The sequence below is a fragment of the Jaculus jaculus genome, chromosome 4 (genome assembly GCF_020740685.1).
Source record: "Jaculus jaculus isolate mJacJac1 chromosome 4, mJacJac1.mat.Y.cur, whole genome shotgun sequence".
NCBI lineage: Eukaryota > Metazoa > Chordata > Mammalia > Rodentia > Dipodidae > Jaculus > Jaculus jaculus.
This window is the reverse complement of record NC_059105.1, coordinates 69,375,940-69,388,749: the sequence shown is the minus strand read 5'-3', so window position 1 is coordinate 69,388,749 and position 12,810 is coordinate 69,375,940. Positions and strand designations below refer to the sequence as shown.

The 12,810-nt window shown below is 40.1% G+C and overlaps 1 protein-coding gene across 1 annotated transcript in view; it reads left to right on the top strand.

The window, feature by feature from the left end:
• Ubr3 (ubiquitin protein ligase E3 component n-recognin 3) overlaps positions 1–12,810 on the top strand; it is a gene marked incomplete at its 5' end in the record, with an annotated part of 256,366 nt that overhangs the window by 19,544 nt on the left and 224,012 nt on the right. The window contains 1 exon segment of the mRNA XM_045148373.1: positions 10,469–10,608. Coding sequence (XP_045004308.1) covers positions 10,469–10,608 — 140 coding nt within the window.

Genomic DNA, 12,810 nt, shown 5'->3' with positions numbered 1-12,810 from the left:
CAACAAATTGTAGGATCCTGCTTTTTAACCCAGTCTGCAAATCTATGTCTTTTCGTTGGGGCATTGAGACCGTTGATATTAAGAGATATTATTGAAAGGTGTGTATTTATGTTTGCCATTTTTTTTTTTGTGTGTGTTTCTGGTTCTACCTGTGCTCTCTTCTGTTAACTGGTATTTGAGTATAGCTTGTTTTTTCTAGGTTCCTTATATGTGTGCTTTTCCTTTTGTTCAGCATTGAGGATTCTATCAAGTATTTTATGTAGAGCTGGTTTTGTCTTCAAATACTCCTTTAACCTGCTTTTGTCATGGAATGTCTTTATTTCTCCATCTATTTGAATGGATAACTTTGCAGGATAAAGTAATCTTGGTTGATAGTTGTTATCTTTCAGAACTTGGAATATATCACTCCAAGCCCTTCTGGCTTTAAAAGTTTGTGTTGAATAATCTGCTGTAATCCTGATGGGCTTGCTTTTGTAGGTAACTTGATTTTTCTCTCTTAACTGCTTTCAATATTTTTTCTTTGGTGTGTGTGTTTGGAAGTTTGATTATAATATGGCAAGGAGAGGTCCTTTCTGGGTTTTGTCTGGCTGGGGTTCTAAAGGCTTCCTGTATCTGTATTGGTTCCTCTTTCCCAATTTAGGGGAAATTTTCCTTTATGATTTTGTTGAAGATACCTACTATGCCTCTGGAGTAGAGTTCTTCTCCTTCTACTATGCCCTGAATTCTTATATTGGATCTTTTCATAGTGTCCCGAATATCTTGAAATTCCCACTCATACTTTTCTAGAAGTTTGTCTTTCTCTTTGTTGGACTGCATTAGGTCTGCCACCTGGTCTTCTAGCTTAGATATTCTGTCCTCTCCCTCATCCATCCTACTGGTGAGATTTTCTACAGAGTTTTTTATTTCATTAACTGTGTTCTTCATTGCTAGTAATTCTGACTGGTTTTTCTTTATTATTTCTATTTCCCTATTTATGTCTTGTATTGCCTTCTTTATTTCATTAAATTGGTGTCCTGCCTCTTCTTTGATTCCTTTGATTTCCTCTTTGATTGTTTTCATGTGTTCTTTGACCTCTTTGAACATATTTATAATTATTCTTTTGAACTCTTTCTCAGGCATTTCCTCTAACTCTTTCTCACTGGAGGACATTTCTGATGCATTAATACTTTTAGGTGGATTTATATCGTCTTGCTTTTTAGTGTTTCTTGTGTTATAATGTATATATTTTTGCATCTTGGATTAAGTTAATGCTTGGATTTTCTAGCTAGCTGTGTATTCTTAGCTGTATCAATTGATTTGATGTAATATATTTTCAGGGTAGGACCTTAAGGTGTTAGGTGTGGCTCTTAAGACTCTCCAGAGTATCTACAAAGATGTTCTTAGGGTTTGAGTTTCCCTGCTATAGGAGTATTCAAGCAGGCTGAGTGGAATAAAATACAGGTAGATTCTAAAATTTAACTAAACACTGTACACATTCAATCAAAAACAGCCCCGAGTATGTATGCAAGAGTAGTTATTATAATGACCAGATCCTCTATCAACAAAGAGGTTTAGATTTCTGGTCTGTTGAGGGATCCAAGTCAGCTTGCGACCAAGTGAGACCCTTCCCTGGTGCAATCCCAGTTACCTTGGGTGATTTTGGTCTCAGTCAAGTTGCTGCCTGGGTCGTTGGGCTGCTGTTCTGATTTCTGGAGCTGGGCACTTGCTTTTCCTATGGGGCAAACTGAGCCGCTGCTGCTGCCTCTGCTGCTGCTGTAGCTGCCACTTCTGGAGCCACCACCGCTGCTGAAGCTGCCGCTGCCGTGTCCACCGCCGCTGCTCCCCCTGAAGCTGCTGCTGCGGGATCTGCCGCTGCTGGCGCTCCTGGGTCTGCTGCTGCTGGGGCCGCTGGTACCGGTGCTGGAGCCGCTGATGTTGCTGCCGAACTCTGCCCCTGCTTGGGTCCCGTTGGCAGCCCAAGTTGGCGTGGCCGGGTCCCGGGCCGCTGTTCTGTACGCCAGAGCTGGGTTCAGGCAGTGGGGAAGGGGAGGGAGCTGCGGCTGCTCTGGTTGTCTCGCTGCTCCACGTGTTCTTCTACCTCGCAGTCTGCCTCTCCGTTGCTCGCTGCCGCTCTCCCCTCACGTTTCCTGAGTTGCGGAGAGCACGGTGTGAGGGGAAAATCCTGCACCTGGCTTTTCCTGCGGCTCGAGCCGAGTCTGGCAGTTTTCTGCTGTGCCGTGGCCGCGGCGGTTGGCGGAGCTGCCGGAGCTGCTTTTCCCGCCTGTGCAGGCTCTGGATGCTCTATAACTCTTCTACTTCTCCGCTGCCGCTTCAATTTCCTATACACCTCACTTTTTAGTAAAAGTGTGTATTTTGCTGAGTTGTTTTGGTCTTTTTCCCCCCTAGGCTGCTTTGGCGTGGTACCTACGCTGACATCTTAACCGGAAGTCCGCGCCCCATTTTTCTTTTAATTGTATTGTCACCTTCAAATTTGCTTTCTTGTTTTTTCTACTTATGAAAACAGTGTACATACACATCACACATAATCTTTTTTTGCTGATTTACTGTTTATAAACATGTTCATAAACACACACACACATATATTACACTTTTTTCTTTTTAATTTTTTTTTTTTTTTCGAGGTAGGGTTTCACTCTAGCCCAGGTTGACTTGGAATTAACTATGTAGTCTCAGGGTGGCCTCGAACTCAAGGTGATCCTCCTACCTCTGCCTTCTGAGTGCTGGGATAAAAGGCGTCCACTACAGGACTGGCTCAATTTTTTTTTTTTTTTTACCTCACTTAGTATAATCCTTTCCAGATTCATCCATCTTCTGCAAATTTTGTAACTTCATTTTTCTTTACCGCTGTGTAGAACTCCATTGTATAAATGTGCCATATCTTCATTTTCCACTCATCAGTTGAGGGACATCTAGGCTGGTTCCATTTCCCAGCTGTTGTGAATTGAGCAGCAATAAACATGGTTGAGCACGTACTTCTAAGGAAATGAGATGAGTCCTTAGGATATGTGCCTAGGAGTGCTATAGCTGGGTCATATTGTAGATCAATATTTAGCTGTCTTAGGAACCTCCACACTGATTTCCACAATAGCTGGACCAGATTGCATACCCACCAACAGCGTAGAAGGGTTCCTCTTTATCCACATCCTCACCAGCATTTGCGGTCATTTGTTTTCATGATGGTAGCCAATCTGACAGGAGTGAGATGGAATCTCAATGTAGTTTTTTTTTTTTGTTTTTTTTTTTTTTTTTATTTTTTTTTTTAAGGTAGGGTCTCACTCTGGTCCAGGCTGACCTGGAATTAACTCTGTACTCTCAGGATGGCCTTGAACTCACAGCGATCCTCCTACCTCTGCCTCCCAAGTGCTGGGATTAAAGGCGTGCGCCACCATGCCCGGCTCAACGTAGTTTTAATCTGCATTTCCCTGATGACTAGGGATGTAGAATTTTTTTTTTTAGATGCTTATATGCCATTTGTATTTCTTCTTTTGAGAACTCTTATTTAGTTCCATAGCCCATTTGTTAATTGGCTTGTTTGATTTCTTATTATTAAATTTTTTGAATTCTTTGTTTATCCTAGATATTAATCCTCTATCAGATGTATAGCTGGCAAAGATTTTTTCCCATTCTGTTGTCTCTTTGCTTTATTCACAATGTCCTTTGCTGTACAAAATATTTGTAATTTCATGAGATCCCAGCAGTCAACCTGTGGCTTTATCGTCTGAGCAATTGGGGTTATATTCAGAAAGTCTTTGTCAAGACCAATATGTTGAAGGGTTTCCCCTACTTTTTCCTCTAGCAGTTTCAGAGTTTCAGGTCTTTAATCCATTTGGACTTAATTCTTGTGCATGGCGAGAGAGAAGAACCTATTTTCATCTTTCTACAGATAAATATCCAGTTTTCCCAACACCATTTGCTGAAGAGGCTGTCTTTCCTCCATTGAGTATTTTTGGCATTTTTATCGAATATCAGGTGGCTATAGCTACTTGTAGGTCCTCTATTCTGTTTCATTGATCTACATGTCTGCTTTTGTGTCAGTACCATGCTGTTTTTGTTACTATGGCTCTGTAGTATAGGTTAAAATCAGGTATAGTGATACCACCAGCCTCATTTTTGTTGCTCAGTATTATTTTAGATATTCGAGTTTTTTTATGATTTCAAATGAATTTTTGGATTGTTTTTTCTATTTCTTTGAAGAATACCATTGGAATTTTGATGGGGATTGCATTAAATGTGTAGATTGCTTTTGGTAAGATTGCCATTTTCACAATACCGATTCTTCCGATCCAGGGAAAAGGGATGTTTTTCCATTTCCTAGTGTCTTCTGCAATTTCTCCCTTGAGTGTTTTGTAGTTTTCATTGTAGAGATCCTTCTCTTCCTTGGTTAGGTTTATTCCAAGGTACTTTATTTTCTTTGATGCAATTGTGCATGGGAGTGATTCTCTGATTTCATTCTCTGTGTGTTTGTTGTTAGCATATAGGAATGCTACTGATTTCTGTGTATGTATTTTGTATCCTGCTACGTGACTGTAGGTGTTTGTCAGCTCTAACAGTTTGCTGGTAGAGTCTTTAGGGTCCTTTATATATAGAATCATGTCATCTGCAAATGATGATAACTTGATCTCTTCCTTTCCAATTTGTACCCCTTTTATGTGCTTCTTTTGCCTTATTGCTGTGGCTAAAACTTCCAGTACTATATTAAATAAAAGTGGGGACAGTGGACTCACTTTTTTTTATTAACAACTTCCATGATTATGAAAAACAATATCCCATGGTAATGCCCCCCTCCCCCCACTTTCCATTTGAAACTCCATTCTCCATCATATCCCCTCCCCAGACTTTTATTTTCCTTCTAGTGAAATTGAACTTTTTTTTTTTTCTTTTTTGGCTTTTCAAGGTAGAGTCTCACTCTAGCCCAGACTGACCTGGAACTCACTCTGCAGTCCCAGGCTGCCCTTGAACTCACAGCAATCCTTCCATCTCTGCCTCCCGAGTACTGGAATTAAAGGTGCTATTGCGCCTGGCTATTTAAATTTCTTTTTGGTTCATATTTTAAAAAATACATTTATTTATTTACTTGAGAGAGAAAGGGGCAGATAGATAAAGACAGAGTGGGCATGCCAAGGCCTCTAGTCATTGCAAACGAACTCCAGAGGTTTGTGCCACCTTGTGAATCTGGCTTTACTTGGGTATTGGGGAATTGAACTTGTGTTCTTTGGCTTTGCAGGCAAGTGTCTTAACCACTAAGCCATCCTTCCAATCCTGGTTCATAGTTTTTTATTTTTTTGCCCATTTTCTAGTGTTTTATTTACTTACTATTTGTTTTGCTGGGTTTTAAGAGTGCTCAGATACTGATTCTGGGTTATATGGATTTCTAACTTCATCTACTAGTTTGTGGCTTTTTCCCTTCTAGTACTTGTGCTGCTTTTGAAGTGCTTTTGTTGTGTTTTGATGCTATTTTCAGTGGTTTTGATGTAGCTTGAATGTGCTCCCAGTGTTGCTGTGTTGAGAGGTGGTGGAACATTTAAGAGGTGAAGAATAGTAGAAAGCGATTAGTCACTGGAGGTGTTGTCCTTACAGCGTAGTGCTTGTGGGAGCTCATTAGTTCCTCTGAGAATGGAGCCAAACCTGGCTTCTTTTGTTGACATATGATCTCTTATATATTTTCTTTCATCATTGAGATACCATTTGTCATGAGGTCCTCAACAGAAGCTGGACAGATGGAGCTCCCTGATCTGATCTTGGACCTGCATCCTCCAAACCTGAGCCAAGTAATCTCTTTTCTTTACAAGGTATCAGCTTCAGGCCCTTCCTTCCCTCCTTCCTTCCTTCCTTCCTTCCTTCATTTCTTCTTTCTGATTTTTTGAGGTAGAGTCTTGCTCTAGATCAGGTCAGAGCATCATTCTCTGTCTTTATCTGCCTCTCTGTCTCTCAAATAAATAAATAAATAAATAAATAAATAAATAAATAAATTAAAAAATATGAACCACAAAGAAATTTAAATAGCCAGGTGTGATGGCACAGGCCTCTAATGCCAGTACTTGGGAGGCAGAGATAGAAGGATTGCTAGAGACCTGGAATTCACTATGTAGTCTCAGGGTGGCCTCGAACTCATGGCAATCCTCCTACCTTTGCCTCCCAAGTGCTGGAATTGCAGGTGTGCACCATCACACCTTGCAGGCATTTTCTGTAGCAACAGAATATGGACAAAGTGCTGTTCTAAAAGGTTTTAAATTAAAATCTAGTTTTTCAGCCAGGCTTGGTGGTACATGCCTTTAATCCTAGCACTCAGGAGGCAGAGGTGGGAGAATTGTTAGGAGTTTGAGGCCAGCCTGGAACTACCTACCAGAGTGAGTTCCAGGTGACCTGGGCTAGAGTGAGATGCTACCTTGAAAAACTAAAAAAAAAGACAGAAAAAAAAAAAAAAAGAAAGAAAGTTGGTTTATAGTGGTGTTCAGATATAAATTCTTTTTCTTTTTGTGGTGGTGGTTCACTTTAGCCCAGGTTGACTTGGAATTGAGTGTTTCAGGGTGGCCTCAAATTTATGGTGATTCTCCTACCTCTTCAACCCGAGTACTGGGATTAAAGTCAGTTGCCACTATGCCCAGCTCTAAATTCTTTCAAAACATTTTTTGGGGAGTGTTCTGAGGGCTCAGAAGGTTGTCTTTGTAAATTGAATCCTTTATTATTATGTATTGTACTTCTTTCTCTAGTGATATTTCTTGCTCTAAAACTTACTTTGCCTGACCTGATATTAATATCGTAACCTATATTTCTTTTGATTTGTGTCAGCTTGGTATGTATGTTTGTGGAGGTTTTAATCAGATGTCTCCCATGAACCCATGTGTTTTCAATGTTTGTTCCCCAGTTGATGACAGTTGGGGAGGTGGAGCCTTGTTGGAGAAGGTGTGTTGCTGGGGGTGGACCTTGAGGTTTATTAGCCCTAGTTTGTGGCTTGCCAGTGTTAGTTGATTTATTCTATTTATTTATTTTTGGAGGTAGGGTCTCACTGTAGCCCAGGCTGACCTGGAATTCACTATGTAATCTTAGGGTGGCCTCAAACTCATGGTGATTCTCCTACTTTTGCCTCCCAAATGTTGGGATTAAAGGCACCACCATGCCTGGATTTTTTTTTTTTTTTCTTCAAGTTTTTTTTTTCAAGATTTTTTTTCATTCCATTGGGACTTAATTTTTTTTTTTTTTTTAATGGTAGTGTCTCACTCTAGCTCAGGCTAACTTGGCACTTACTCAGTAGTTCCAGGCTGGCCTCGAACTCACAGTAATCTTTCTATCTTTGCCTCCCTGAGTGCTGGAGTTAATAAATTCAGGGGAATTTTTTTTTTTTTTTTGTATGGTTTCACTCTAGCTCAGGCTGACCTGACCTGGAATTCACTCTGTAGTCTCAGGGTGGCTTTGAACTCATAGTGATTCTCCTACCTCTAGCCAGTGGTGGGATTAAAGGCACACGCCACCATGCCTGGCTAATTTCTTTGTTTTAAAAATAAACTTAAGGAAGGGGCTGGAGAGATGGCTTGGAGGGATGGTAAGAGCTCTTGACATGCAAGGATTGGGATCTGAGAGGGTCTGATTCACCTTCAGTTGTTTGCCAGCATCTATGTAAACAGCTGATCATGGCTATGCATACTAGTAACACCATGCCTGTGGGGATTGAAGACTAAAGAATTTCTGGGGCTCACTGTGAGCCACTTGATCAAAAGCTCTGGGCTCAGTAAGAGACTCTTTCAAACAGACAAAATGAATGAGCAATAAAGGTGAATGCCCGGCATTCGTTTTTGGCTTCTGTATGTGTACACACAGTGTAGGTGCATCTGCACATGTGTGTGCATATATCATGCACCACATAAATAATACACATACATGACACACAAATGTGTACATGCAAAAAAAGAGGAAAGCAGTTTTTCCATTTATGAGTGCTCTTTTCCTATTTATGTTTTCAGTGTATTCTTTTTAGCTCAGATAGTTTTTTTTTAGGCAAGCCCAACAGACTGCCCCCCTTTTAATGAGGGGGGGAATAGAGAGACAGAGAGAATGAGAATTGGCGCACTAGGGCCTCCAGCCACTGCATTCGAATGCTAGACACTTGCACCTTCTTGTGCGTATGTGCAGCCTTGTGCATTTGTGTCACCTTGCATGTATGGGTCCTTAGGCTTCTCAGGCAAGGGCTTTGACCACTAAGCCGTCTTTTCAGCCCAGCTATGATAATTAAAAAAAAATTTAAGATTTTTATTTTATTTATTTATTAGAGACACAGAGAGGGGGAGGGAGAGAGAATGAGAATGGGCATGCCAGGGCCTCCAGCCACTGCAAATGAACTCCAGGTACATGTGCTACCATTGTGCATCTGGCTTATGTGGGACCTGGAAAATCGAACCTGGGTCCTTAAGGCTTCTCAGGCTTGTGCTGTAACCACTAAGCCATCTCTCCAGCCCTAAAACATTTTTTTTTCTTTTTTTTTTAAATTTAATTTATTAGTTTTCTTTTCAGTAAATACAGGCAGTTTGGTACCATTATTTAGGCTCATCTGTGATCTACCCCCTCCCATTAGACCCTCCTTGTTAATGAAAATGGGTTGTGCATTGTGGAACCTAAAACATTTTTTAAAAAGTTTTATTTGAGAGAGAGAGAGAGACAGACAGACCAAATGGATGGGCCTCTAGCCACTGCAGATGAACTCCAAATGCATGTGTCACCTTGTGCATCTGACTTATGTGGGTCCTGGGGAATTGAACCTGGGTCCTTGAACTTCATAGGCATGTGCCTTAACCACTAAGCCATCTCCCTAGCCCTTTTTAAAAAAATGAAAAAAACATTATTTATTTATTTATTAGAGAGAAGGGCTGAGAGAGAATTCATGCACCAGGGCTTCTAGCCACTACAGACAAACTTCAGACACATGTGCTACCTTGTGCATATGGCTTATATGGGATCTGGGGAATTGAACCTGGTTCTTAGACTTCACAGGCAAGTCCCTTAACCAGTAAGCCATCTTTCCAGTCCCCTAATTATCTTTTAAATTTATTTGAGAGGGGGAGGGAGGAAGAGAATAGCCAGCTAAGATAATTTTTACACCCTTCCTGTTACCTTCATCTCCTGGCAATTTATATATTTAATAATAATTTTGTATTTGGCAATATGGCAAATTATTTGTGACTCTTTGAATTGTGATTGTAGAATACTTTGTCATTTTTGTTCAGGTATACCAGTCTTTAAAATAAGTCTAAGGAATAGAGGACAAGTATACACTCAAAGTATTTACATCATTTGCATATTCATTAATGCAGTAAATTAATAACAGTTACGCAATAGTAAATGTCCTCAACATGGTGGCACAAGCCTTAAATTCCAGCACTCAGGAGGCAGAAGAAGAAGGGTCCCTCTTGAGTTTGAGGCCAGCCTGGAACTACAGAGTGAGTTGTAGGTCAGCCTAGGCTAGAGGCAGACTCTGAGAAACCAAAAAAAAAAAAAAAAAAAAAAGCTGGGGGGGCGGAGGGAGGATGCTGAGGAGATAGCTCAGCAATCTATGCAAAGTCTAACCATCTGGATTTGATTCCCCATTACCTACATTAAGCCAAACACACAAAGTGGTGCATGCATTTGGAGTTCATTTGCAGTGGCTAGAGGCCCTGGTGGACCCTTTTTCTCTTTTAAATAAATACATGAAATATTAAAGAAAAAAGAAAAGAAGAATTTAAAATGTAAATTTTTAGTTATGATGACTTTGTACCAAATTTTTTTTTTTAATTGTATTTATTTGAGCACCAGGGAGAGAGAGAAAGAGGCAGAGAGAGAGAATGGGCTCACCAGGACCTCCAGCCACTGCAAATGAACTCCAGAAGCATGTGCCCCCTGGTGCATCTGGCTTACGTGGGTCCTGGGGAACCAAACCGTGTCCTTAGGCTTTGCAGGCAAATGCCTTAACTGCTAAGCCATTTCCCCAACCTGAATGTTTTATAAAGAGCGGAAGCAATAAAAAATAGTACTTGAAGCTGGTGTGGTGGCGCATGCCTTTAATCCTAGCACTCAGGAGGCAGAGGTAGGAGGATAACCGTGAGTTTGAGGCCACCCTGAGACTACATAGTGAATTCCAGGTCAGCCTGGGCTAGGGTGAGACCCTACCTCAAAACAAACAAACAAAAGAAAATAGTACTTGAAAGTAATATATTACAGTTAAGAAAGCATATATGTCATGTTGAGTTTCATTTTATATTCTGTTTAGAACATGACTACTGTGGCCTTTGCATAGGTAAATTACCCTGAGCAGAAATTTTAACATAAAGGTCTATTAAAGTTATATACATATGAAACATGACCTTACTTATCATATAGAAGGATTATGTTGGCTTTGGTTTTAACCTGTGCTTTTTTATGAATATTGTAAATATATTCTTGGCTTGCTGGATTTCATTGTTTTTTTTTTCTTAGTTTTTTCTTTTCTTTTTCATTACAGGTTTTGTAAAAGGCATCAGATTAAATCAAGTTCAAATATCCCCTGTGTCCCCAAAGACTTGCTGATGATGTCTGAATTTGTTCTTCCAAGATTTATTTTTTGTCTTATTCAATACTTACGAGAAGGCTATAATGAACCAGGTATGTTTTAATTGTTACTTGTTAATATTCTAAGTTACCAGTTAATAAAACTTTAGTATTAATGATGAAGATTTTACTCTGTCACTTGCTATTTTGCTTAATTTTTTAAGAATATTTTATTTACTTGAACCGGCTGTGGTATTGCATGGCTTTAATACCAGCACTTGGGAGGCAGAGGTAGGAGGATCACTGTCAGTTCGAGGCCACTCTGAGACTACATAGTGAATTTCAGGTCATTAGGGGCTAGAGTAAGACCCTACCTCGAAAAACTAAAAAAAAAAACAAAAAACAAACAAACAAACAAAAAGTTACTTACTAGGGAGAGAGAATGAATGTATGTGTGTACCAGGACCTCTGGCTACCGCAAACAAACTCCAGCCACATGTGCCGCCTTGTGGATCTGGCTTTATGTGGGTACTGGGCAATAGAACCTGGGTCCTTTGGCTTGTAAATGTCTTGTACGAGGCATGATTTAGTGTTCTGCCTCCAAAAAAAAAAAAAAAAGATTTACAGTTATGGTAGGACAAAATTAGGAAGCCGCCCTAGAAATGTTTGAATTTAATAGATTTGTAGAAGATAAACTGCTGTTCTTTCCCTCCCCACTTCCTGCTAGTTGCCTTTTATCTTTCTTCACCCCTCCATATATTTTCTATAACATGTTATGTAGAGTCATATTGCTTACTTCTGAATTATTGGTAAAATGAATAGGTATATGCACATTATGCTAGTATTACAAAAAGAAAGCAGTAGTCAAATTACAATTATTCTGTTAAGATTTAGTCATATGCTGGGCGTGGTGGCGCATGCCTTTAATTCTAGCACTTGGGGGGCAGAGGTAGGAGGATCGCTGTGAGTTCGAAGCTACTCTGAGATTACCTAGTAAATTCCAGGTCAGCCTGGGCTAGAGTGAGACCTTACCTTGAACCGCCCCCCCCCCCCCCAAAAAAAGAAAAGACAAGATTTAGTTATAATCTTCAGTAATGTGCATTAAGTCATTGGATTTTGATGTCTGCTAAGCTCCTAGTCTGACACTGTGAGTTAGAAATGTTAGTGGAATTGATGCAGAGTTTTGGAGTTCAGGAAAGGTTCTCCCAGAATTTATGAACCCCAAATTTTGGGTTCTGACTTACCTTTATTAAAGATGAACTCAAGAAGGAAATATTCTGAATTATTAAGTTTATTGAGGGGAAAAATCACAAATTGTAGGGTTTATTTAAGAGAAATTGAGGTTTTTGGGGAAAAACTGGAGTAGAGCTGCAAGCATGTGGACTTAAGAGAAACTGAGGCTTTTATTTGAAAGAGAGAGGGAGAGAGGGGTCAGATAGAGAGTGAGAAGGAATAGGTGCCCCAGTGCCTCTCACTACTGTAATATGCATGTACCACCTTGTACATCTGGCTTAGGTGGGTACTGAGGAATTGAACCTGGATCCTTATTTTTTACAGGAAAGCGCCTTACCTGCTAAGCCATCTCTCCTCAGCCCCAACTGAGGCTTTTAAAGAGAAATTAGGGTAAAGCTGCAAGCACATGGACTTAAGAGAAACTGAGCAGCATGAAGGATCCCTTCAATTATTTTCTGTAGAGCTGCCTTAGTTGCCACATATTCCTTTAGCCTGTTTTTGTTGTGGAAAGCATTATTTCTCTATCAATTATGATAGCCATCTTGGTTGACAGTTGTTATCTTTCAGAACTTGGAATACATCATTACAAGCCCTGTGGCTTTTAAAGTTTGTGTTGAGTAATCATCTGTGACTTTGCCTTTTCTAACTGCTTTCAATATATTTTCTTCAGTTTGTGTGTTTAGTAGTTTAATTATAATATAGCGAGGAGAGGTACTTTCCTGGTTTTGCCTGTTTGGTGTTCTAAATGCTTGCTGTATATGTATTGGCATCTCTCCCTATTTGGGGGGAATTTTCTTCTGTGATTGTTTTGAAAATACCTACTATGCCTTTGGATCAAATTCTCTTCCTACTATCCTCAGACTGGGCCTGAGTGAGACCCTGCCCCCAAGAAAAAAGACATTATAAACCAGGAAATATCAAAAACAAAAGTTGACCCCAAAACACAGCTTTTTTAGGAATGGTAAAGCTCACCAAAAGTGTATCAGTCAAGTTTAACACATAACCTGCCTTGATATGGAAGGAGTGGTTAGCACTTCTGGTGCAGGCCTATACACTTGGCTTTGGATATATAGGCCTCATTAC